Here is a 27936-nt window from a genome sequence, read left to right as displayed (position 1 = left end):
TCCTCAGAAGATACAGCCCGTCTTCTTTTTGGCTTGAAAGGGAGTCTCAACCCATTACCTAATCACTTTCACCAAAACACATTTCCAGTTCTCTGGTGTCTGTGTAAAGTGTACTTTAGCTTATGCTTACACTTAGACTTTGAATTATTAGATAGAATTCTTCATCAGGACAGTAATACTACAGTTAAAGCAAAGGAGTCTTCTCCCTTCATTCTAAAGGTGAACCTGTCTGACGTTTTTTGTCAGACTCCCTGACTTCAAAAAACCTGTGAGAAGTCAGAGAAGAGGGAGAATTCTGTCACTCAAGCACTCCATTTTAGGGAAAAGTTAACACTTCCCCTCCCAGCTGTCTGATTTTGCTGCACTTTGGAAACTTGCTGTTAAGTGCAATCCATCACAGTTAACTCAAGCCAGAGTTTGTAAATCTGGATTTAGCCATTCTTTCAAATTATGCTTAATATTATATTTAGCCATGCTGAAAAACATGCCAGTTCAGCTCACACCCTGCTCATCAGTTATGAGTAGGAAGTTAATCATTAATATGTATGTTCAGATATGTGTGAACAAATTTGGACATGTCCATTTTATGTGATTATGCTGCTGACTCACACAATTACAGTGATTTTTTGCAGCAGCCCCTACCACTCATCTGCTACAGTCTCCAATTTTAAAAGGCATATATTTTAAAAAAATGAACTAAAACTTACTATTTAGGTGTCACTATGTGCTTTCAAGTATCTGCCCAACATAATCATAAGCCCATCTCCTCCTCTATATGTTCATCTCTTTTTGTTCAGTTTGAACCAATTCACACATTTACACCAGGACATTAATGGTATAATAGTGTCATGATATGACAGCACTAAGATTTTTAAAAACATGTAAAATAGACTGGTGAACATAGTAACAGGTTGAAAATTGGAACTACAACTGCAACAACAATAACATGATCCTGTAAATTAAGTTACTTCTCAGGTGTCTGACATGAGTTTTGACACTGGCCATTGAGATGATTTGTTCTGGAATCATCTTGAGTCTAATCGTGGGAAGCAAATCAAGGTAAGTTTGCATAGAGGTCATATTCATGTGGTTTTCAGCATGCCTAATTAAATTTGGTATGCTGGTGCAATTAACCACAGTTTCTCTGAAACAGGAAAGGAAGAGAGAATTCATGCAGGAAGATGACAGGAAGGATACACAAGCCATTCATAGCATGTTCCCTATTTCTTAACCATAGTTACAAGAACAGGAATTTTCTGCACTGTGCTTTAGTGTTCAATATATTAATGACTCTAATATTTCTTTTTTAGTCCATTTCAAAGTAGAATTAAAACTTACTGCTCTTTCTAGCAGCACAAGCATTGGATTTGCCAATACTGTAACTAAAATGGTAAAAACTCCAGACAGTATAATGAAACTGCACAAAAAGAGGCACTTCATGGCATTCCTCTCCTCCAACAGAGTGGGTGTGACTGAATTTCCTAACACTGGCTTCAGTGTTCCCCCCCCCAATCTATGACTAATTGGGTACATTGACAACTTCCCAAGAACAGGCTTAGCAAATGACTGCTTGGAGCATCTCCCCAGCAGGGCTATCTCTCATCAGCATTCATTATCTCTACCAGAGTGCAAAGGAGGAGAAAGTGCACTCCCCCAGGAGCATGAGAAGATGAGATAAAAGGGGAGCAGTGACTCAGAAAGAACAGAAAGGCCCTTAACTCCACAGAAATCTCTCTCTCTGCAATCCCTCCTGCAGGTTCCTCACCTAAGAATTGTGCTACTGCCACATGTAAACAACAGGACTGATTCCTTGTTATCTCTCCCTAGCAGATCTTGGTATAATCTCAGTTCTTTGTCAGCAGGGAAGGATGAAGTTTGGGCCTTTGTTTATGCACTAAGTGATGGTTTCAGGTTCGACAGCATCCACTGGGGATACTGAGACAGATTTCAGAAAGGTAGATCTTTGAGTTATTGGTAACCATACTATTTTGTGCTTGAGAATTTAAAATGTGTATTTACTGGCTTATCTTCCATTAAGAATTGGCATTTATTTTGTTTTTACTGCCCTCCCCAAAAGACAATACCTTAAACTTGGACTAATTCATTCCCCCCCCCCCCACTTCTAGGCAGGAAAAAGTTTTTTCCCCTCACCTGGGAAAGAATGAATTAGACCAAGTCCAAAGTGTTAATCAATCAGATCCTATAAACGGCGGGGTCAAGATAATTCCTACCTCAACAGCCTCTGAGACATCCCAAAAGCTGATGATCGAAGTTACAGGAGCGCCACAGAAAAAATGCAATGAGGCATAAGGGCTGCTGTGAAGTAGAGCAGTTAGATGACATCACCCATCCTTGTCCTTCCCCATAGATTTTCTATTGATGCAAGTGTCTCCACCAACACAATATAGACCTGTGATTAATGCCACACAATTCCTCTTCTTCACAGTAGCTGTTCATGCCTCATGCCATTTTGTCCATGAGGCTCCCATGACTTCAAGTACCAGCTTATCAGAGGTCTCTAAGAGGCTGCTGGGAGAAGGGGGAGGTGAGAAAGATCCATGTCTGTGAGCACCTTTGCACTTAGAAGCTTAATAATAGAAACTTAATGGATTGTTATTTATCAAGTTATATTATTTACATCCATGCAAACTTCAGCTTCTCATTTCCACACACTGAGGTTCTATTAAAGGGATAAGACATTTTTCTTCAGGCCATCTGGCAACACTGCTTGCACTTATGGTGTGTAGGATCCAACCCTGTGCTTTCTTTCTTGAAAAGGTCCAATCAGTGTATTCCACATTGTGGTGGACTATAGTTAGTTCAGATGAAACTGCAGTTTCATGAAACGTTAAAATCAATGTGGGTTTTCACAAATAAAATCAAATAGAAATGTTTGTGCAAAACTGACAATTACACACACACACTCACACTCACGAGTTTAACCCTCTCCTCAGGATTTGAAACTCATGTTGGCTGCAACCAAAATAGCGTTTTTTCCTGTTCTAAAATTGCCAGTCAGACTACTAATACATGCATTAGCCATTAATATCTGGTTGATCCTCGCATACCACCTTAAGAAATTACAAAGTAAAGTAGAAGAGTTTTTTAAAGGTGGGTGTGTTAAGAAAGACTGCTCAGCTTTCTCCAAATCAATTGTTTCTGGACACTGTAGTTCTAGATAGAAAACTCTTCCCTGGTCTTCCTTTATTGGCATAGGTTAAGGTACTCTAAAGGTGTTTCAAATTTAAGACAAGAAGTCTGGATGTTATAATTAACATGTACAATTTACTTGCACAACATGTATCACTGTCATAGCAAATAAGTGGAAGCCATAATGAAGGGGTGTGGAAGAGTGAATGCTAGCTGCTAGCTGCTGATTCATAGACTACAAAGCTTTCAGCAGGAGTGTAGGCATCTTTTGCTGCTCCCTTGTCACTGAATTTCAACTGTGTTTCAGCAAAGATCTGCCACTATTAAAAACTTATTCTCTCCTGTGCCATCATGGGGGCTTTCGTCTCAGCAAGGTGAGAATGACAAATTGGAACTAATCTAAGCTGAATACGGCACCATTATAACCATCATGCCTGCAGGAACAGAGTTTGGTCGATCAGCTACATGATGACAAGTTTAGAGGAAGCTCTAGATAAAGGAAAGTTCAGCCTAGGCCCCAGGACATTCAGTTTTTAAATCAAGAGGACTGATTGTGCTTCCTTGGACTTTCTACTCTTGCTATAGGTACTGTAATTAATCCAGAAGGTGTTAATGTTAAACTGCTAGGAAATATGGAAAGGGGAAGTCTGAAAAAATCTTGCTTTAAAGTTATTAGTCAAAGATAAGAGAAGAATTTTATCTGGGACTTTAGAAATGATTATCTTATTCATCAGTTTGATCATAAGTTTGCTGCTTTTCAGAATAATATGTAGTTCAGCTCTGGAACCAGGGTTAGATTAAAGACTATCACTTAAAATGGCAAATTAAAGGGCATCTTTTCTTCATAACCATAAATACAGTTGCATGCTTCAGAAAACAAGTGTTCATTCTGCTTGCTCTTACCTGCTTTGAAACGTGTTTTTTTTAACAAAAATGAGGGGTGGGGTGATGATGGTAAATACACATTTCTTACATTGCCTGTTGCTACAATTTATCAATCTAACAGAAATTAGAAATTTTGGCAAGAATTTACAAGAATAGCTTGCATATATTTCAACCTAAAAAACAAAGCTTCTATTTAGAATAATTTGGAGAACAAGAGAAATGGGAGTACAAGGTATTTGTATTTCTTGTCCCTTCCCCAAAACACTGTTACTGTGTGCTGTGATGATCTGCACTGAGCCATAGTCCCTCTCTTAGCCACCAAGCATCAATAAAAATGCCATAGAACAACTACTGAAATGGAAGACACCATACATAAGACACATCCAAATCCAAAGTAGGAGTGGGCACATTATTAATTCTGGATCTGCTTTTTGAGGAGAACATGGTTTTCATTATCCCATATTTTCAGGAATGTCCTTACCTTTCAGGATTTTTTTCAGGATTTTTTGTGGGGAAGTGACCTAAAAATACTGTAGCATTTTAGGAATCCTCCCCTCAAGAGGTACCAGGAGCAGGGAGGGAAGGAGGAAAATGAAGCTGGTACTATGTCAATGTGAAGACCAGACCTCTGAAACCAGACATTTTAAGATGGAGTTCATATCATTGGGAAGATCTTAAATGTTTATATTTAAAAACCTGTTTAATGAATTTTAATGTTATTTTGTGTGATTAAAGTATATTGATCACCATATGGCATCTGCAACTAGCACTGGCTAAAATAAAACTAAATAAACATCTCTTTAAACATCTGTTATTGTTAATGTCTGTCTCAAAATATGATATCTGACATTCCCTAATAAGGAATCAAGAGGGACTGCTGTAGTATGTGTGCTGCCAAATACATTATCTGGCCACAGTCACAAATGCCTTGGTAACATCCAGATTAAACTACTGAAACATGCTCTGCATGGGACAGCACTTGAAAGTGGCTTGGAAGCTTCAGCTAGTACAAAACACAGAGGTTACTTTTTTAATGAGCATATCAAACCAATTCTCTTACAGCTACATAGTTTTCTAGTTTGCTCCTGAACTCAATACAAACTGCTATTGACCTTTAGAACCCTAAACAACATAGTTCCAAGTACTTGAAGGATTTTTTTCCTCCTTGAGCAGAAGCAGGTGGATGGGAAATGCTTTTCTGTCCAAACCTCATCCTTGTCTGAGGTGAGATTGGTGGGGACTTGTGGAATGACCTTATCAGCTGCTGCCCCCAGTTCTGTCCCTAAAAGTGAAACTAGTGTCATCTTTACAAGCTTTTGAGGCAGAACTGAAAACTATCTCCTTCTTCCAAAATGCCTGGTCATTTGATTGTCCCATGCCCCCTTTAATTTTCTTCTGTCATTTGTTTCCCTTGTGTGTTAATTCTGGCTATAATTAAGCCCTGGCTATATAGTTTTTATTTTCTATGCAATTTCATATATGTTTTGTGGTCATCTATGAGGCAGGCATGTTTGTTTAAGAACTGAATTTAGGTGACAACAATCTAGGTAGCTAGCAATTTATTTTATTCCCCTTCCTCATCTCCATTCTTCTTTTTGGTCTGAGGCACTCATATGAAGGTCAGATTCATGGATATTATTGCTTAGTAGTAATCTTTTTGTTTTAAAGTCACACTTTCACTGTATTTGCTCACCAAACAGGTTTTTTTCTGGAAGCACTCCCATCATAAATACTGGCATTTTGTTTATTGACATACAATTTCACAAAATACCATCAAATGTGCCAGAGGAGTCCACAAATTGTCTCCTATTTCACTGCCATAAACAACTATTTCAACAGCTGGCATGGTGCCCCAAGCAATAACTGTTTCCAGCTGTGTTATTATTAAGCTGATATCTTGCAGATGATAAGTCTTCTGCCACTGGGAAATCCCAGTAAAATCATAACCCTTTTGTTCCATCTTCTTGAGCATGGGTTTGTTGGCATGTGACAGTTCTTGTCACTAATGACATTATTTCTCATTATCTTTGCTGACCTTGACCTCCACATTGGGTATTTAGATCAAACAAAGCAAACATTAAATGGTTATGAAAAGATAAGGAATTACAAGTACAACACAAGAAGCACTAAAAGCTGGACAAAGTAATATATTCAGAGTCGAGACCACAGGAAGGCCAGTTCTAACAGCCTGCTTCTATGCAAAGACAGTCCAAAAAGATAGTTATGTCATTATATCCAGTAGTACAGTAATATGAAAAGATCCCACTCATTGGTTCTAACATGAATTACTTGCATGGCATATTTTTAAGGAGCCAGTGAGTAGAGATGGGCACGAACACCAGTATGAACAAAAAAAGGCCACAACCAGCCCAATCTGCTGTTTGCGAACAAGCTGTACGTGAGGCCCCATTCTAAACGAACAGGTGGTCATTGCAAGCCACTTTCATTGCTGTTCATTGCTGTTCATCAAGCCAGACAGTCTGGCACCTGCAATCAATTCTCTTGGCAACTTAGGCAATGATTGTCTGAACTCTGTCTGAACTCCTGCTGTTGCCCTGGAAACCCCAACCTAAGCCCAATTTAGCTTGATAGGCAGGTCTTCCTTTTAAGTGCGAAGCTCCAAATTTGTTACAAGGGAGCAAAGACCAGGGGGGAGGGGGGCTCCCAGCTCTGACTTTGCAGACAGTGGAGAGACAGTTGCTGTTGGCATTTTGATAGAGTGCATTGGAGCTTGAATTTTCTTTGTGTGTGGTGGGATAGGGATCTACCCCTTCATGTTCCAGGACTGCTGCCAGGCTCTGGGCCAATCTATTATTTATTCTTGGTACCTTTCCTGGTGCCTGCTCAGGTCAGGTTTCTGGGAGTGGTACAGTAGGGATCTTGACTTGGATGATGGCTGGAGGAGAGCCTGCTGGCCCCCACCAATAGCCAACCACAAACATGTTCATGAACAGGGCCATGTTCGTGGTTGTTTGTGAGTCCCTGTTCGTGGATGGCAATGAACAACGAACATCATGTTCTTTTTTTTCCTGTTCATGCCCATCTCTACCAGTGAGTGGCCAGCCCTATTGCCAGTCTGGCAACTGGACAATTTGCTGAACAAAATTGATTTCCCCCTTCATTAAAGGATCATCATGGTGTAGTAGTTATGGTATCAAACCAGGATCTTGGTGATCTAGGTTCAAATCCCCATTCTGCAATGTAGGCTCTGTGGGTGACCTTGGGCTAGTCACTCTCCCTCAGCCTAACTTATATCACAGGATTGATATTGTGAGGATAAAATGGAGTATGGAAGAATCATGTTGTAAGCTGCTTTAGGTGCCCATTGGGAGAGAAGTGGGGTACAAATATCTAAATAAATATAAATATTTAGTAAACAAATAAAACTGTGTGGAGTGTGTGGCATCTATGGGTGGGGGTAAGTAACCAAGCCTATACTGCAGGCTTGTACAGAAACCAGAAACAACCCTCAGTTGCAAACCAAAACCAAAGGAGAGTAACTCCCTGAGGGAACAAAATCCTATTATATAGTAAATCATTATATATTTTAATAAAGTGCTATAGTGCCAAAAGTGTTGAATACCAATAAATAAATTTATATCAATAAATATCCATCTAATAAATACAATAAATATATACAAATATCATATCTCATGAAAATATACAATCTAAATAGGCCAATTCATTACAAACAATATCCACAATAAATAAGTATTGGATGGCATCCAATTTTAGCGTCCTCAGGCATGTCCTTGTGAAGTTTTTAACCTTGACTTTTCCTCTTCTAGGTGCAGCAAGATGAGGAACAAAGAATGGCTCTGTCCATCTCCGGAAAGTATATAGAGCTATTAATCTCTTAGATGTGTTCTATTCAATTTCAAGTTATTAGTTGCATTAGACATTTTTGTAAATGATGTGATCAAATACACGTAAGCAAACCCAAATGCTTTTCTATACATTTGTTAGCCATCCTTTCAATTCAGATTTGCTGAATTTCCTGCATTTTATGAAAAGACTAAAATTACAATGTGCTATCAGTTCAGCAATTAAGAAATATTATTTTCTTTCTGGGATACTTAGTTTCCTAAGGAACATTGAAAACAATGGGCTTGAATGTAGACTTGAAGAGTGTTGGGCACATTTATTTCAGTTTACAAATAATCTAATCCACTAAAAAGACAAGAGAATGTATGCAAAAAGAGAGTTTCTTGTCCATAATTATAAAAGTCTTTTGTTCCCACTTCAGTCCTACTAGAGCAGTACAATGGCCCTTTGAGGAATAAAATGGCCCCTCTCACCTGTAACAGGTTGTTTACAACAGATCCAGGACTGTCCTGTTGCAGAATGCAGATATGAAAGTCCTACATCAAACATTCCTGCACAGCAAAAGTCGGCGTAAAGGATTCTAACCAAGCCTGGTCACCAAATTTTAGGTTTCAATAATCTAGGAGAGTTCATCATATGATTTTTCCATCTACATTCTGAAGTGATCCAGTTCCAGGAACTACAATATTCTTTCAGCCTGATAATTGGTTCTAAAATTACTGGAATGAAAAGAACAGGAATGGCTCTTTCCATGTGATTGGGAATCCTGCTTTTCCAAGTTTTCTAACTGTGCTGAAAGCACCTGACACTAGTACATAGATAGGTTTATATGCTGAAATGAACACATACAGGATGTGGACAGAAATTATCACTGCAATCCTCCCAAACACATGAATGCTCATTCTGCATACTTAGGCCATCTGGAAATCTTTGGTTCTTTAGAACTTGTGGCCTGAAAAGGCTCAACTAGTTATAAGAGAAAGATAGCTCATATGCTGGATCTAAATAGTGCTAAGCAAGCAAATATACACAACGTCATATTAGATGCCATACCTGTAATTACCCAGATAAACTCCATCTGGATTAAGCATAGGCGCAATCTTGAAGACCAGATGATCTCGCAGTACTTTAGCAATTGGATGTGGGCTGACAAGAAAATCAATTATACCTGGTCAAAACAAAGAAAATATTAATTTCTAATTATTATAAAGCAGAATTTTTACAAAATATATTTAATTTCAGGACATAGTTCACTAGACAAAAATGAAACATTATTGGGCAATGTGTACCAGTTAAATATAATAATATTTTCTATACACCATTACATTCATGGCAGACATCTAGAGCCAAGATATAAAAAAATAATTACTATATGAATAGTTTAAAATTACATTGAATAATACTATGTGGAACACTAAAACAATTTTCCCCCTAAATGGATAACCAGATATTTTGGAAAGCATTCTCCCTCTTTGCAACCCAATCAGTAGGTAAAGGTAAAGGTAGTCTCCTGTGCAAGCAGCGAGTCATTATTGACCCATGGGGGGATGTTGCATCACAACACTTTCTTGGCAGACTTTTTATGGGGTGGTTTGTCATTGCCTTCCCCAGTCATCTACATTTTACCCCCAGGAGACTGGGTACTCATTTTACTGACCTTGGTAGGAAGGAAGGCTCAGTCAACCTTGAGCTGGCTACTTCAACCTGGCTTCCACCAGGATTGAACTCAGGTCATGTGCAGAGCTTGAACTGCAGTACTGCAGCTTACCACTCTGCGCCACCAGGCTCAGTATTTGGTGTTAAATACGGGGACGTAACCTTTTTGGCTGGAGTGTCAAAAGCCCACAACATCTACCTGTGCAGATGCTGATCTACAAGCAAGCAAACTCAGAGGTAGAGATGAGGGTTGTACTTGATATGGCACACTAGGATCATGCTTGCTGAGCCCCAACAACACTGCCAATGTCTCAGGGGCTGACTCTCTCTGCCTCTGGAGGCTCTCTTCACTAACCATGGCTAGCAGCCCCTGATCGACTTTTCACCCATGAATCTGCCTTACTCCCCTTTTAAAGCCATCTGGCCCTCATTACACGCACTGTCTGTGAATTTCACTATTTTATTTTTTATTTGTTTTTAATTTTTTGCATTTTTAAAATTTTAATAGAGATCAAAATCCCACTGAAGGGAAAAATAAAAAAAAATGTGAAAAGAGAAAAGGGAAAAAAAGAATAAAGAAAGGAACGGGAAATGGTTAAGTAAAGAAAAGAAGAGAAAAGAAAAGAATAAAAGTTTAAAAATTATTTTAATACAGAGATTTATTTTAATTTTTAAAATTTTTAATTAAAAAAATTAATTAAAAAATTAAATTATTTTTTTAAATTTTTATTTGTTTTGGTTTATTTGCTTTATTTGTAGTCCACCTTTCTCACCGAGACCCAAGGTGGGTTACACAGTGCGAGGGAATACAGTATAATCAACAGCAAAGACATTCACTGAGCAAAAAAATTCACTGAGCAACTTAATTTACTCGTTGAGCAAGGTAGCAGTTCCTTTTGCCCATCCCAAATCCTACTGTAATTGTCTGAAGGGCTCAGACCACAGAACCATCTAGTTTGGCTTGTTTTTTCCAGACAACGACCAGCCAAACGCTCTTTGGAAGTTCAAGAGCAAAGCTTTCCCATTGGTACCCAGGTCACAGTGCTAAGAGATACTCCATTCCACTATTGCTAGTCCTATGCTCTGACGATTTAAGCCTTCGCAGTTTTAAAGAGAGATGAATCCTACAACATAAATCAGTATGTTAAATCCATTTTAAATACTTTATATAGACTTAAAATGCATATTTTATTAATTTGAGCCACCCCAAGAACTTTTTTTTTAAGTAGAAAGGCAGCTTATAAAGTAGCAAAAGCATTTCGAAGAAGGATTCTGTGCAGCTCTAAAGCTGGCTACATTAAGGCTAGCCCAACATATCTCCTGAATGAACTGTTGAGGCACCTCCTCAATGTGAACAGTTTGACGGGGAGATGTCTGTACAGAGTGCTAGGAAGTAGCTACTGTCCAAGATGCAAAGCCATAGGTTCTCCCTCTTCATGCACAAGCAATAAAAATGCTTGCTAAATTCTGCAGTGAAGGAACATGCAATAGAAATGCATTGTCCAGTTCTTCCAGACAGGAAAGCATTTTACAGATCTAGGGACAGAAGTGTAGGCAACACACACTTTTTGGGATATACCTGAGGAAGGAACAGCCAGCCCCACAGAAGGCTTGGTTTACACATTACACGTTCAGTTCTCACGATTTTCTCTAGAAATTTCACACGACTTCACCAATACATCCAAAATTCAAACCCTCCACAGCTTCCCTGTCTTAAGGCCAAAAAAGAGCACTCTCTTGGATCAAGTCCATCCAACCCAAGATCTGCTACCAACAGCAGTCTAAGATTCTTCAAGAAAACCTCACAAACAAGGCAAGAAGGGCTGTCCTCCAGCATCTTGTGTTGAGAGATAGACTGCCTCTGAACATGAAGGCTCGATTTGGCTCAGCTAGCTAAGAGTTACTGATAAGACCGCTCTTCTGTGTATTTATCTGACCGGTAAGCAAAATTTTTTTGATGGGTTGCCCTGTTGGTCTGCAGAAGAAGAACAAGATTTGAGTCTCGTAGTATCTTAAAAGATCAACAAGATTTCCAGGGTATACGCCTTCGAGCGTCAAGCTCTCAAAAGCTTATTCTATGGAAATTTTGCTGGTCTTTTTGGTCTTACTGGACTGTGAGCAAAACACACACACCCTCACAGGCAACTAAAACCACACCAAAGACAGAAATCAAGCAATGCTTGCATATGGGTTGCCTGACAGCAAAAACAGCCAGACAACAAACCCCAAAGAAAACAGGGCTCCTTTGACAAAATACTCCAGGGTTGGAATCTTGAACTGTGGGGCAAATGCTCTCTCTGCCCACGAGCCAGGCAGTGCAAGATGCAGACATCTGAAGAAGGGAGCTTGGACTCTCGAAAGCTTACACATCAAAAAATCTTCGAGTCCAGTTGCTCCTCTAAGACCAACCAGATTCCCAGGGTGTGAGCTTTCGAGAGTTAAAGCTCCTGGAAATCAAGTTAGTCTGGACTCGAATTTTGCATTCCCATTGCAGACCAACAGAGCGACCTACCTGATGCTAAAAATTTCGCTGATCTCAAAGGTGCCACTGGACTCAAAACCCGGGCAGCGGAACTATAGCGATAATAAGGAAGAGGAGGAGGGGAAAGGCAGGATTATATACACACAGAGAATCGCAAGCAGCAGCATGGTGGAGGAAGTGGGGGAACGAGCCATTTTTCTCTAGGAGATCCGGCCACAGAGACGCAGCAATTTCTCTCCCTCGCCCTCCCAGATTTCAAAAAGCAATTCTCAGGTACACACACACCACACACACACACCCAAAAGGGAAGGGAGCCCTCTTTCTCTGCAGAAGTAAACCAGTGACCAGGAGTCCCCCAAGAGGGTTTCTCATCTCCAAGGCACTGCAAGGCTCCCGGCTGGGTTTTTTTTCTGCAGCAGGACAGCCCCCCCGCCCCACTTGCCTGCAGTTATTACCCCAGGAGACCCTCGGAGGGGCTGCCTTCCTTGACCCTCCCCAATGCCAAATCCAGAGGCAGGAAAGCCAAAGGGGAAGCGGCAGCAGGGGCGATCTAGGGCTGCAATCGCCAGATCCGAAGCGATCTTTGTAGCTTTCGTTTGCACCCCACGCTTGGGGTGCCAACCTCCAGGTGGGGCCTGGAGATCTCCCGGAATTACAACTGATCTCCCTGGGTTACCTTGAGCCAGCCTTGTATGCTGAGTAGAGGTGGGCATGGACAGGGAAATTGCCATGGAGCACTGGCCCATGGTCTGTCAATTTTCACAGACCACGGACCACGACTTTTTCATGGACCAGCCCCTTTCATGGACCGGTTCATCAGTCCATGGTCTGTCACCTCCACTGGCCCTGGCACCACCCCCTTCACACTCTGAGATGCCAAAGTCGCATTAAGGTTTCAGCAGGCTCTCCTCGAGCCACCCTCTAAGTTTGGCCAAGATTGTATTTCGGAGGTCCAAGTTACAGACCCCCAAAGCGGCTGCCCACCAAGAAACTTTCAGTAGATACTAGGAGTTGCAAATGCCAATTGACTTGCATTGGCTTGCAGCACCAAAAAGTTGCAATGAAGCAAAATAAAACAGAAAAGGGTGGGGGAAGAGTCCCCTCACTCACCACACAGACACCTTCCCAACTGTTGCCTAGGGAATTAATTCTTGCTCCTTGCTTGCATAGAGCTGAATGGGAGCTCTCTGGTTGGCAGGCATAGCTGCCTATCAAGGTTTTGAGGGCTAAGATTGGTGTTCCCATGGCTGCAAAACATCCAGCCCTCCATTGCCTAGGGAATTAATTCTTCCTCCTTGCATAGAGCAGAATGGGAGCTCTCTGGCAGAGCTGTCTATCAAGTTTTTAAGGTCTGCAGAAGGTCTGCGGATGTCCCCTCTGTTGCCTAGGGAATTAATAGATAGGGGCCAGGATGTCTGGACTCATAGACCGATGGACCAGCCCAATCAGACCCAAGTTCATGAAAAAGGTAAGTCCCACAAATCATGTGTTCACGGACCATGAACAGGGATGGACCGTATCAAATTTCTGGACTGTGCCCACCACTAATGCTGAGCAAAATAGTCTTGTGCTGTAGTTCTGCATGATTTCAGGGATTCCCAACACTTTTGTCAAACTAATATGCATTTATGAAAGCACATTTAAAAAGTCAATTGACATAACAATGCCAAATGGCAATGAAAAAGATTCAAACCAATGCTACCTCAAAATTGATCAGTTTTGGCATTAGTGATCTTGTGTTTTCAACACCAATAGATCTAAGTTGTTACAGTGGCAGAAGTGGAGGGAGGAAAGCCAGAGCAACTTCTGTGGGGTACATTTATTTATTTAAAACATTTATTTCTACCTTGCAGGAATTCAAGGTGGCTTACAATATAAGTAAAATAACAATCATAAAATGAAAAAAGTTAAGTTTAAAAACAAAGTTTAGGACTGCCAATAAACATAAAAACAACATTAATTAAAAACTGTCCTATATAAAATCATCTTCACCTGCCTCCTGAAGATCAGCAGTGAGGGGGTTGGGTGCACTCCCCTGGGGATGCTGCTCCGTAATCATGGGACTGCTACCAAAAAGGCCCTCTCTTGTGTACCCACCAAGTGATCTTAGTTCCCAGGCAGTAACATATGGGAGAAGATGGTCCATTAGATACTGTGAGCCCAAGCCAGGTAAGGCTTTAAAGGTCAAAGCTAACATCTTGAATTGTGCTCAGGAGCAGATTGGTAGCAAGTGTAATTGCTGTAATATCAGGCTCACATGATCTCAATAGCTGGCCCCAACCAGCAGTCTAGCTGCTGAACTAGCTGCTTAATTGCTGTAGAGCACATACTTCAAGTAGAGCACATTTCAGTAGTTCATTCAAGATGTAACTAAGACATGGATCACTGGGGCTAGATCTGTGTCAGATAGGCCTCCAGCATATCTGCCATGTATTAAATGTTTCTTGCTAGAGTAATATGCCTCTGAGTACTTGCAGAGTAAACCCTGGTTTCTGTTGTGATGTTGCTAACTGCTTATCTTGCAGGGAAGGTGTTTTGATTGTGAGTTCCAGCCAAAGCCTGAGAACCTGACCTTTGATTCAACACTGAACTAAGCTCCTCTCTTCCCCCCTTCCCTCTTCCCAGGCACGGCACACCAAAACTCCTAACAGACTTTTCTTCCCACTGGGGGCAAAGACACCAACCTTGCTTTAATTAACCTTGCTTTACTACAGAGAGCCATGGCGCAGAGTGGTAAGATGCAGTACTGCAGCTCAAGCTCTGCTCATGACCTGAGTTTGATCCCGGCGGAAGCTGGGTTCAGGTAGCCGGCTCAAGGTTGACTCAGCCTTCCATCCTTCCGAGGTCGGTAAAATGAGACCCAGTTTCCTGGGGGTAAAGCGTAGATGACTGGGGAAGGCAATGACAAACCACCCTGTAAAAAGTCTGCCAAGAAAATGTCGTGGTGCGATGTCCCCCCATGGGTCAGTAATGACTCGGTGCTTGCACAGGGGACTACCTTTACCTTTACTTACTACCTTTAGGCATTCCAGCCAATTCCACTGTCATAGTATCTTGATACCGGTATCTTTCTTTAATAAAAACATCTTTAACTCATACACCTGAGTGATGCAGTGAAGGGTTTAGGAAGTACCCGGCAAGACCTGACAATCTGCCAGAACCAGGAATGGGCACAGCTGATGCACCAACCAAAGCTGGGCAAGAGCATTCCAAACCACACAGCCACCTGGTTTTCTAAGGAGACTGCTGTGTCAAGCAGCACTCCCAATCTGCAAACTTGGCTTTTCAAGAGAAGTAGAACCCTGTCCAAGAAGGGAGAGATTTCAAGATCCTGGTCTACCTTTCTACTAACCTGTCTTGTCCAGATTCGGTTTTAGCTTGTTTACTCTCATCCAGCCCATAACTGATTCCAAGCACCAGTTCAAAACATCAACAGCATCCTGGGAATTAGGTGGACAAGCTAGGTAGAGCTGGACATCATCTGCATATTGGTTACACCACAGCTCAAACTTCCTGATGACCTCTCCCAGTGGCATCACATAGATATTAAATAGCAAGAGTGAACCTTGCGGAATCCCACATGCCAATGGCCAAGGGGCAGAGCAGAAATCTCCCATCACCACCTTCTGAGACCTCCCAGATAGGACTTAAAGCACCATAACACAGTCCCCTTAGTCCTAGTGCTGAGAAGCAGCTCAGCGGGATACTATGGTTGATAGTATCAAGGACCACTGAGAGATCCAGCAGGACTTTCTAGTTTTTTGTGAAGGTCATCAACCAAGGCAGCCCAAGAGTCTCTGTTCTAAACCCTAGCCTGAAGCCAGATTGAAATGGATCCAGCAAATCAGTCTCTTCCAAGAGTCCCTGGAGCTGGGAAACAACCACACGCTATAAGCACCTTACCCCAAAATGGAATTTCAACATAGAAGGGGGGGCATTTAAAACAGGTCTAAACACATCTTGGACACCTCTCCTACTCTCAAGGAAGCATTTACTACTTCTCTTACCCATTCAGCCAGTCCTCCTCTGGCAGCTTTTATTAGCCAGGAAGGTCAAGGGTCAGAACGGAAGCACAGAGGGTAGGCCTTACCTCTCCAAGGATCTTGTCGACATCCTCAGGCTGAGGTATCCATAGAAACCAGACAAGCTGATGCCAAAGGCACATCATCTGAACATGCCTCCACACCAGCATTTAACTCATAGCAGACCTGGGCAATTTTGTCTGCAAATGGATCACATCAGGCTGTTGTGTGATCAAAGTCCAGTTCCCTGGGGCTATGAGGTAAAAGCCTCTGAACCACACAGAACAGCTCAGCTGGATGATTATGTGCAGACACAGTGGTGTTGCTTTTCTGCTGCCATCACTACCACAGAGTAGGCGCTAATATGGGTGATATGCTGTGTTCAATCAGCCTCACTCTGAGTTTTTTACCAGTGGCTCTGCTCTGAGTTTCCCACCAGTGGCTCTCTAGCCATTGTCCCTCCAATTTTATGTATCATGCATCTGACGAAGAGAACTTGATTCTCGAAAACTTATGCTACAATAAAATTGGTTAGTCTTAAAGGTGCTACTGGACTCTTTTTGATTTTGCTACCACAGACTAACACGGCTAACTCCTCTGCATCCAATTTTATTGCCATCAATTCCCCTGTAAACCAAGAAGACTGCTTGGTTTTTTCTGGGGGAAGATGACACTTAGGGGTAATTGTAGGGTTGCCAGGCCCCCTCAATCTCCCAGTGGGGGATTGGGTCCTGGCACTTATCTGGAGGGGGGGTGCACACGCAAAGCGTGCGCCCAATCCCACAAGCACAATGACATCACTTCCAGGAAGTGATGCCATTAAGCAGCCCCTGGGAGCACACCCACGCTCCACAGGGGCCTGGACTAGGGACGCTGCAGAGCACAGAAGCGCTCCTGCCCTCCACAGCGGCCCAAAACGTGCCCATTCTGGCCCAGATTGGGCTCGTTTCGGGCCCGTTTGGGTGTGGATTGGACCGCAGCAGCCCAAAACGGACCTGATCCATGCCAAAATGGGCCCAATCCAGGCGGCTGCAGTGCATGGGAATGTGCAGTGCTGCAGGGGAGCGCACACAGAAATTGTGCTCCCCCCGCTGGCCAGGTAAGCAGAGGTGGGGTGTGGAGGCGGTGGCAGGGGATCCCCCACCCCTGGCATGGGTCTGGCATCCCTTGGTGATTATATCAACATCCCAGACCATCTGTTTATTCCAGACAGTGGCAATGCCTTCGACAGAATCATCAGCAGTCAAGGTGAGATAATCCCCAAATGCCAACAGGAAACCATTGGAATCTGTCAGACACTTTGGGTGGACCTGCAAATGAAAGTGGAAGCAGTAAGTCTAAGCATTATCAGGTAATGATCTGTCCATGATAAAGGAGTAAGCTTTAATTCTCCCACCTTTGGATCACCCTCCCCAAATCAACCAAACAGACCAAATCGAGTGTGTACCCTGCTAGGTCTGTAGGACCAGTAATTACTTGGGACAAACCCATGGCTCTCATAAAGGCCATGAAATCCTGAGTGAAATACTCATATGACATTGCCATTTCCCCCATTTCTGTGCATCTATGCCATTTTTAAAAGCTGTGTTTCCCAAATTATTCCTGTAAGATTTCATGGAGGAATGTTAAAATAATTTGACTATATTTCCTGACTGAAACACAGCATTCCCATCAAGCTCTTTAATGTATTACCTTATGAAACTGTCTTATACAACCCCTCCACAGGAATGTTGAAATTAATGCGTCTAAGAGGGAACAGGCATGAGCAAGCTGGCCCCGCTTCCATCTTCAAGCAATTGACAGCTTATGAGCACAGTCGACATGTGTAGGAAGAGCCCAGCCACAGGCTCGGTCCCTGTGATTGGGAAGACAGCTTTGTGAAATGTTCCCAGTCATAGGGATGGAGCCAACACATGTACGCTTTCTACATTAGTAGACTCCATGCTCATGAGTTGGCAATTCTGCATAAGCAGGGTGGGGCTAATGGGCCCTAGGATTTCCAGTTCTGGGTTGGGAATTCCTGGAGATTTGGGGTGGAGCTTAGGGAGGGCATGATTTAAGGAAGGGAGGGATCCCACTGGAATCATAGAGTCATGCCTTTCAGGACAGCCATTTTCACCAGGGGAATACATTTCTGTAGTGTGTAGATCAGTTGTAATTCCAGTAGATCTCCAGGCTCCACCTGTAGATTGATAACCCTAGCCTGTGGCTACTTCTCTGCCTGAATCAGTTTAAATATATGTAATGTCATCTGTAGCAGACATTGGTCTGCTAAGTCTCAGAAAGAGAAAGAGCTTTCTCAACAACGGCTGTCTAAGATCATTTAGCTGCAGATGTCAGGAAACCTGAAATTACAACATATTCTTTCTTTTACTAATCCAAAAGAAGATTTAAGGAATATATTGTTATTATCATTCAGATGTATTATTTATCGAAGTGCTAGGCACTGTACAGAAGAAAAAATGACAATGGCCCACCAAGTCCTCAAATGAGCAAAGAGAATACTGAGAGTGCTCTGGAAACTGAACAGAAAATAAATTGTTGACAGTTGGGGAAATTGTTGGGAATAATAAAAAAAAGATTTTTAAAAAAAACTGTGACAGCCTTCTTTAAAACATTTACAGCAAGATTCAAAAGCAAGCTTCAGTTCTAGATATAAAAAATTCTATTGATCATATAAGGAATGCAAATATAAGTTGCCTTATATGCATACGTATTTCTCACAATAAAATCTCTATGTAGATCCAGCCAATCAATAAAATTACCTCAGAAGTTTTCCTTCACATCAAAATGATGGTCTCCAGATCAATAAAGTTTAACATAAAAATACCCCAGACTTTTAAAAACCTAAGAAACTTCTTCCTTAGGTTAATAAATCAATGCAAACTAAAATTTACATCTTTTACAATCAGCAAGAGACATCTTGGATTTTATTACATTGAGGTTAAAAAACTAGCAGAAACCAAAGTGTGTTTAATATAATTTACTTGAAGACAGACACTGTGATACAACAGATGCCCTAATTTATTTGTTGGGTCCTTGTATCAAAATAACAGTATGCTGGTAAACAGGAAGACTAATGATGTCAGTCACCCTTGTTAGTGGCTAATAATTACTTAATTTGTCCACTAATTGACCTATGCTACTGTTGAGGCATTGGACCGTGTTGCTAGGCTGGAAGAAAACAAGACCACTATAATGTTACCTCTGGGAATGACTTCTGGAAATGGAACTACTTGTTGCAATATATTTTCTGTTCGCAGATGAACAGGGTAATTGGCCTGCTAATTAGTATGCTACTAAAGAAAATAACTGTATTCCTGTAGATTTGTTTGGAGTTTGGAACTAGTATTGTACTCCAAGTCAAATGGAATTATCCAGTTTGAACCAACCAGCTGAAATGCGAATTATTCAAAATGATGTCTCTATGAATAAAGACTAAAACCTCAAACTAGAATTTATTTTTGGATGTAGAAGCTCTGATATATAAATCCAGCTCTACTAACCAGAAAAGCTTGTGTACGTGGATCTGCTCCCTCCAGTAACCAAGATTGTAAAAGAAACACTAAATGGAACCAATAGAGCCATTTTGTTGCCATCTAAAAGTCACGCTCATTTCTAGCTAGAATCTGTGACTTTTTAACTCATGAGCTATTTGTCTCCTGTTTAGCCCTATACTGTGCTAAATGGGTTTTTTTCTGATTTATGCAGAGCATTCAATATCTTCAGTGGTGATCTCAACATTATGCTGGGATTTGCCAGTGTTCAATGGATGCTGGTTTCTTGTGTCTTTTTCCTCAGTGCAAAAACATACTGGGTCTGACTCCAATACAGATGATTATATTCACCTTTCCTCCTCCCATCTTAGACCCACCCCCTTACGATGATTGGTTTGTTCGTCTCCTCTCTCCCCTTTCCTCTTCCTTTCCTTTTCCTCCCTCACTGGCTCCTTGGGGGCGCTCAGTCCATCTGTCAAACACCGCAGTTCTCTGATCGTGTTTTGTACATCCTGAGGAGTGCCTCTCTAATCAGCACCTACATTCCAGGGCTTTTTTTCAGGGGGAATGCGGGGGAACAGAGTTCCGGAACCTCTCAAAAGTGGTCACGTGGCTGGTGGCCCCGCCCCATAATCTCCAGACAGAGGGGAGTTTAGATAGCCCTCCGCGCGGAGGGCAATCTAAACTCCCCTCTGTCTGGAGATCAGGGGGCGGGGCCACCAGCCATGTGACCATTTTCTCTGAGGGCAAACCACTGAATTCCATCACCTCTTTTCTCAGAAAAAAAGCCTTGCTACATTCTATCTATACACTAGGGCTGCCAAACTCCAGTTGGGGCCTGAAAATCTTCCAGAATTACAATTCCAGAGATCTGCAGACTACAGAGATCAGTTCCCCTGAGGGAAACGGCTGTGTTGGAAAGTAAACTCTACATCATTAGACCATGCAAGGTCCCTCAATTCGCCAAACCTTGCCCTCTCCAGGCTCCCCCACCCCAAATCTCCCGGAATTCCCTAACATGGAGTTGGCTACCCTACTATACACATGTGATCTAAAGGTTTCTGGATGATTTGAAACACAGGCCATCTCTGCTACATAGTTTAATTATAGGCCCATTCTGCATGGCACACTTTAAATATATCATCGGAAGTATGTCATCGGAAAATAGAAACACTAGAACATGTCATCTTTGACTGTAAAATCCATATGCAACTACAAGAAGTTTACATAAGGCCTATACTTTCTGCCCATCCAGGTAGACATAGAGCTTTTCTGCTTTCAAAAATGCTCTTGCATAGATCCCAGGATATAACATATAAGGTTGCTAAGTTTGGTTGGATAGCAATAAGGAACAGGAGTTCGTTCACTACCAATTAAAGACAGTTTTGTCTTATGGTTTTATGGTACCTGGTTTTTATGATATGCTGAAATTTAAATATTAAGTATTTTTAAATATTTTAAATTTTTTAAACATTTTAAGGCAATGTAAGGCAATGTAATCTATTATGTTACTGAGGTATCTTTAATTCTGTATTCTCTAGTTTATCTCTGTAACACTGATCATTCCTGTAATTCTTTTGCTGGTCTAGGACCGTAATAATAAATTTGATTTGATTTGGCACACTTTAAGCTGGCAATGCTGAGCATTCATGCTGAGTGATACTGAAATGGCTTTGGGTCCCATCATTCTGCATTGCATAGTTTGGTGTCTGCTGATGAGTTGAGATGTTTCTGTTTGGAGCTGCATTTTGTGGGGGCTGGAGCTGATGTCATTTTTTGCTCTTTTTTTTTTTTTGCATGTGTCATAATGTTGCAATGCTGGAACCCATTCCTCTCCCCCTTGTATTTGCTGATTGGAATGTCCCGTGCCCACTGGAGAGGCAATTGGTGGCAGAATTCTGGGCAGAAACATGTACTTTTTGTACTTGTTCCACTCTCATTTATTTTTCTTTAAAGCTAAGCCAGGAAAGCATTAAAAAATACTGCTACTTCATTCTCTACCAGCAGCTTCCCTGTTGCTTTGTGCAAAACATTTGTGTTTTTTTCCTCTTTGGCATTAGGAAAAGAGAGGGAGGGAAAAGCAACCATTTAACACTTTCCTGGCTTTTAAAGCCAGCAAGGAATAAGCAGCAACATTAGGATGCATTCCTGGCTTTGGAAAAAAAATAAGAGAGTGCTTGCATACTCAGGAGGAAGGAAGCAAATGGAGAAGCAGCCTTATGACTCTTACTTCGCTTTGCTGATAAAAATGGTAGAAAATGAGTTCAGAGAGTTGAGGAGGGTGGGAGTGGTTACTGGTGGATGGACCAATCAGCTCCTGGGAGAAAGGAAGAGGGGGGCACAAGAAGCAGAATGGGAGTTTTTGATCCTGCATGGACATAACATGTGCCAGCAATGACTGGGTAGTGGCTTTTTAAAAATCACAGAATGTGTGCAGGGGGGGGAATGGGGGAAAGACAGACAAAAACCATTTCTGCTTTCCATGACTCCCTTGCACATGCAGAACTCTGAAGAACATGGGAAGCAGAATACATTCTGAAACACTGTAAAGTGACCATGCAGAAAATACCATCATTCTGCTTACAATCACAGCTGTTAGGATCACCCAGAGCAAAACATTTCAAAATAGATAATTAAGACTACACAACTGTGCCATGAGGAGATCCCACAAGACTTCACAACAGATTCAAGCTTTAGTGGCCATGAAGATACTGCCTTAATCTCTCAGAACAAGATAGTTTTAGCCAGAACTTCAGGATCTGAGTCCAATGGCACCTTAGAGACCAACAAGATTTTCCTAGTGTATGCTTTCAAGAGTTACAGCTCCATTCTTCAGACACATATAGAAATGGAGATCCCTGAGCCTTTTTATCTCTCAACCAAAGGTGGGTGGGGTGTTACATCCTAATGTCTTGGGCATAGGGACCATCAGAGTTGGGGTGTTTGGGTACATGAACTCCATTCTTAGACCCTATGCCGTCAATGCCTCCAGTTACATTTGAAACACCATATTCTTCGTGAGAAAAGTATAATCTACTAGTGAACGATACTTTTGCAACCATGGATGCTGAGTCTCTATACACCAACATCCCCCACAGACTATAAGCCATTAGGAACACCATCACTGACAACACCACAGCTGACTTCACTATTACGTTCTTACCCATAACTACTTCAAATTTGGTGAAGATTTATTCCATCAAATCAATAGCACTGCCATGGGTACTTCCAGGGCACCACATTATGCCAACATTTTCTCGGCTGGCTTGGTACAGCTCCTTCTCAGCTCCCACCCACTAACACCCTCTTGTACTTGATTTATTGATGACATTTTCTTCATTTAGACACATGGAATAGAAGCACTGGAAGAATTTCACCAAAGTTGCAGCAGCTTCCATTCCACCATGTCATGTCCGTGCCCCATCCATGCCACTACTTAATGCTGACCTGTAGTTTCTGAACCAATGTTTCATGCTATAACTTGATGTCATATTGCAATGCCATAACAGTTTCCTTTCACAGGCTTATTGAGGCTCCAGTTGCCTTAATTAATGGATTTTAGAAACTTTCAGTGCTTCTGACCTTGTACACTGCTCACTCCCATGCACTGCTATGTCTCAACTTTGATCTCTTGCTTTCTCAGTGTCTCGACTTGATAGTACAAATATGTGAGATGTTCTCAGGATGAGTTCATGCCAAAAGTCCTGTTTTACTGTTGGTAGGGGGAAGGAGCAAACACGTGTGTTAAGAGGTAGGATTTTTCCACAGGTTACCATTCCTATCAACCTGTTCTTACTGCTTAGATTCTTACCTTGCTTCTGAGTAATTCTATGGACATATCTGTGGAAATGATCTGATTTCTGAATAAAGCCATTTAACCAAGAGCCTGGATTTCTTGCTACAATGGTACAAGGATCTATCTGCCATAGCCTGTCATCCATAGCCTGACACCATCAACCTGACCATGAATCAATCCACAAAGGAAGTACATTCCACTGTATAAATACATGAAGGATGCTTAAGAACCCTACTGATTGGCAAACATATCTACATGGTTCTGGTCACCATCCTGAACATTCTAAACAATTCATCGTCTACAGGCAAGCTCAACATTACAATCTCATCTGTATTGTATTTCATTTATTTAGAATTTTATATCATGTCTCCCTCGAATGAAGCCCAAAGTGGTTTACATGAAAAACATCTGACAGAGATTCTCAACTGCAAGATCTACAACAGGCATTTTTGGAACTAAAGTACCCACCTGACATAGTAAGGAAACAGATTGACAAAGCCAGAATGATACCAAGAATAACCTGCTACAAGACAGGTCCAAATGAAACAACAGAACACCACTGGTGGTCATATAAAACTCTTACCTCAAAGCAGTTCAGCTCATGATCAGCTACTTGCAAACTATGCTAGACAATTATTATTATTATTATTATTATTATTATTATTATTATTATTATTATTATTACTACACCTTTCTCACTGAGATCCAAGGTGGATTCCACAGTGCAAGTGAAAATACAATATAATCATTCACTGATCAAGGTACAATAATGAACAGCATTTAGGACATTCAGTGAAAGAGATACAATAGGGTATATAAGCAGGAAAAAAATGAAAAACAAGCATAAAGCCAAGTACAGAGATAAAATCTTCCTGAAAGCAAGCATAACTAAATTTCATGGCATGTTTAACAATATGGGAACTCCCTAGCAGCTGCATGTCTGCCAAAACTCAATACAGTAGCATATAATCCTTGCCCTTGCCAATGCATCTCTCTGTGATACCTCTTATTATATAGCCCTACAATCTGGGTAGAAAGCACTCCTGAATAATCCAGTTTTGTGTAGTTTGTAGAAAACCAGGAGTGAGGGAGCTATCCTGACCAACTCAGGCAGACCATTAAGCTGAGGGCGACCACATTGTGCAGACAGCTATTGATTTTGCCCAACTGCAGAACAATATCTCTAGAAGGCCCTGTCCAGATTAGCAAAAATTCCATGGTAGAATATAGGGGAGAGGTAGTCATACAGATACAAAGGGCCTAAGCCATGAAGAACTTTGAATGTGATAGTTATGACCTTGAATTGAGCCCAGTAACTGATGAGAAGCCAATGGAGTGACTACAGAATGTGAGTGATACACATGCTCTGTCTAGCTCCTGAGAGTAAACAAGTTGTAGAGTTCTGCACCAGCTGGAGTCTCTGAGTCAGCTTTGAGGTGAGACCTATGTAGAGTGCATTACAGTAGTCTGGTCTCAATGTTACTGTGCCATGAATCCAGGTCGCCAGATCAGATATGTTAAGGCAGGGACCCATCTTCCAAGCTTGTCTGAGTTGTGAGAAGGCCTTTTTTGCAGCTGCATTTACTTGCTTCTGTAGCTAAATCTAGTATAATTTGTGGGTGATTGACTGAATCAGCCAGGGTCAACTGAACCCCATCAAAATTTGGAAGCACAATGTCCTTCAAGATTTCTGCTTTTCCAACCAGCATTTTCCAACAATGATAGTTTTCTCTCCCAAGCATTGGGAGGCAAACCTTTCTTACCCACAGATAGCCCCCTAAACAACTTGTACTTCCCAATACTGATACAGACTCTGGGACCAGAGCCTCCAACAAACTAAGATGCCAACTCTGTCACCATATTTACTCCAACAGAACAATCACTGGACCTAACACCACCAGTTATACCATCTCAGGCTCATTCACTTGTTCATCTTTCAATATTATGTATGCTCTCAAATGTCAGCACTGCCCTTCTACTCTCTATATTGGACAAACAGGTTGGTCCCTGTGAAAAAGAATAAATTGACATAAATCCGACACTGGAAATCACAACACTCAAAAACAAGTGGGAGAACATTTTAATCTTGCAGGACATTCCATTGCTGACCTAAAAGTGGCTGTCCTCAAACAGAGAGACTTCAAAGGGAGATTACAATATGAGTTTGCTGAAACTGAGTTGATTCAAGTTGCAAATTCTAATCAAGTTGCACTGCAACCTGATGCCCTTACTTGTAACACCCCACCCATCTTTAGCTGAGATATAAGGCTCAGGGATCTCCATTCTTACTCATCTCTGAAGAAGGGAATGCTGACTCTCGAAAGCTTACACTCTGAAAATCTTTTTTGTCTTTAAGGTGCCACTGGACTTAAATCCTGCTGTTCTACTGCAAACCAACACAGGTACCCACCTAAACTTAGCCAGAACTTGTATATCCTACAGTTGTGAGAGGAAGAGAGATTCTCAAGCAAGATGTTGGTGGTTGGTTGCTTTAATGGTTTAATAATCCCCCCCCCAAAAAAAGATGTGCAATGAAGTAAGCATTTTCAGAGGTTCTTTCTTCCAATCAGAGCCTTTTTTCCCAGTGGGGGACTGTGTGGACAATTAATGTCAGAGAGAAATCTAAGACAGAGGTGGAGATGCATAATGCATCAAACAAAAACAGGCCAAATAAATGAGCTTTCACTTCTGAAAAGATCAGGAGCAAATTGAGTGTATGAAAACAGTCTAAGTTCTTTGATTAAGCTTGATAATAGAAATCGAGCATATTAGCCAGGCTTGAACCAGTGCCACTCGAACATGCTTTTCAGCTGTATGTTTTATGTGCACTGGCTATATTCATAGTGTTGAAAATGAGTTTTTCTGTCCCACTTTTTTTTTCTATTTGAGCACCATGAAGACTGGCTCATCATGAAACAGTACAGGCACAGATTCTTGGAATTATTTATTGTTATATGTTTATATATATATATATATATATATATATATATATATATATATATATATATATATAAGTAGAGTGTTGAATTTAATGCAGATATCAAGAAATCCACAGTTGGCAAATTAATAATTTGATTTGCTAGAAAGACAATCAATAACTTGTGCAATATGAGAATTAATAGTCTTCTTTCTAGGCTGTCCTCCTTGCTCAAGCTTTGTTGAGAATATTACTATTCTAAAAGAAGCCGTACAATCAACTTAATTAGGGAAAGCACCAGGTCCGGATGGAATAACGGCTAAGTTCTACAAAACGATGGTTAAGGAATTGGTACCTTTCCTGAGAGAGGTAATGAATGGAATTTTGCAGGGCCAAAAGATCCCTGATTCATGGAATGAAGCCAATATATCACTGATCCCGAAAGATGGACAAGATTTGACCAATGTTAAAAATTACCGCCCAATTTTGTTATTGAACAATGACTACAAGATATTTGTGAAAATTTTGGTGGAGAGGCTAAAGGGATGGCTGTTGGAATTTATTGCAGAGGAACAGGCTGGATTTTTACCTAACAGACAAATTAAGGATAATTTAAGGACAGTGATAAATGCTATTGAATATTACGACAAGCATTGTGACAAGGAAGTTGGTTTCTTTTTCGTGGATGCTGAAAAAGCATTTGACAATCTGAACTGGGATTTTATGTTTGCCACTATGGAAAAGTTGCAAATGGGAGATGTTCATACAAGCAGTTAAAGGAATCTATAAAGACCAGTGTGCAGCGATTGTAGTCAATGACGATTTGACTAAAAAACTGAAAATAACTAAAGGTACGAGACAGGGTTGCCCATTGTCTCCATTGTTGTTTATTCTGATTTTGGAAATGTTGTTGATTCAAATACAAGAGGACGAAACAATTCGAGGCATAAAAATAAAGGAATTTTCCTACAAAGTCAGAGCATTTGCGGATGATGTAATGTTAATAGTGGAGGATCCAATATACAATATGCCAAAAATACTGGACAAAATAAAGGAATTTGGAGATTTGGCTGGATTTTATGTGAATAAAAAGAAGTCGAAGATATTGTGTAAGAATATGACAAAGCAAAAAGAGCAAGAATTGATGGAGATTACAGACTGTGAAGTAGCTAACAAAGTGAAGTATTCAGGAATTGAGCTGACTGCGAAAAATATAGATTTATTTAAAAATAATTATGAGAAATTGTGGATACAAATAGAAAGAGATCTGTTAAAATGGAATAAATTAAATTTGTCATGGTTGGGAAGAATAGCAGCAGTGAAGATGAACGTGCTACCACGTGTGATGTTTTTGCTGCAAACAATTCCAATCATTCTGGACTACAAACAATTTGATAAATGGCAAAGAAAAATTTTGGACTTTGTGTGGGCAGGCAAGAAACTTCGTGTGAAAATGAAAGTGTTACAAGATTCGAAAGAAAGAGGTGGCCTGCAACTGCCAAATTTAAGATTATTACCAAGCAATCTGTTTGGTTTGGTTAAAAGATTGGATAACGTTAAAAGACCGTAAACTGCTGGCTTTGGAAGGATATAAAAAACTGTTTGGATGGCATGCCTATTTGTGGTACGATAAAGTTAAAGCGGACTCTATGTTTTTGCATCACTACATTAGAAGAAGCCTTTTCACAATCTGGAAGAAATATAAG

At 41.0% G+C, this 27936-nt stretch overlaps 1 protein-coding gene across 1 annotated transcript in view; it reads right to left on the bottom strand.

Moving 5' to 3' along the window:
* AGBL4 (AGBL carboxypeptidase 4) overlaps positions 1–27936 on the bottom strand; it is a 2119283-nt gene that overhangs the window by 425602 nt on the left and 1665745 nt on the right. The window contains exon 8 of the mRNA XM_054979842.1: positions 8914–9028. Within this exon, the coding sequence (XP_054835817.1) occupies positions 8914–9028 (115 nt within the window). The remainder of the gene's footprint in view (positions 1–8913; positions 9029–27936) is intronic.

This window comes from Eublepharis macularius, chromosome 5 (assembly GCF_028583425.1).
Source record: "Eublepharis macularius isolate TG4126 chromosome 5, MPM_Emac_v1.0, whole genome shotgun sequence".
NCBI classification, from domain to species: domain Eukaryota; kingdom Metazoa; phylum Chordata; class Lepidosauria; order Squamata; family Eublepharidae; genus Eublepharis; species Eublepharis macularius.
This window is presented reverse-complemented; position numbering and strand designations above follow the sequence as displayed.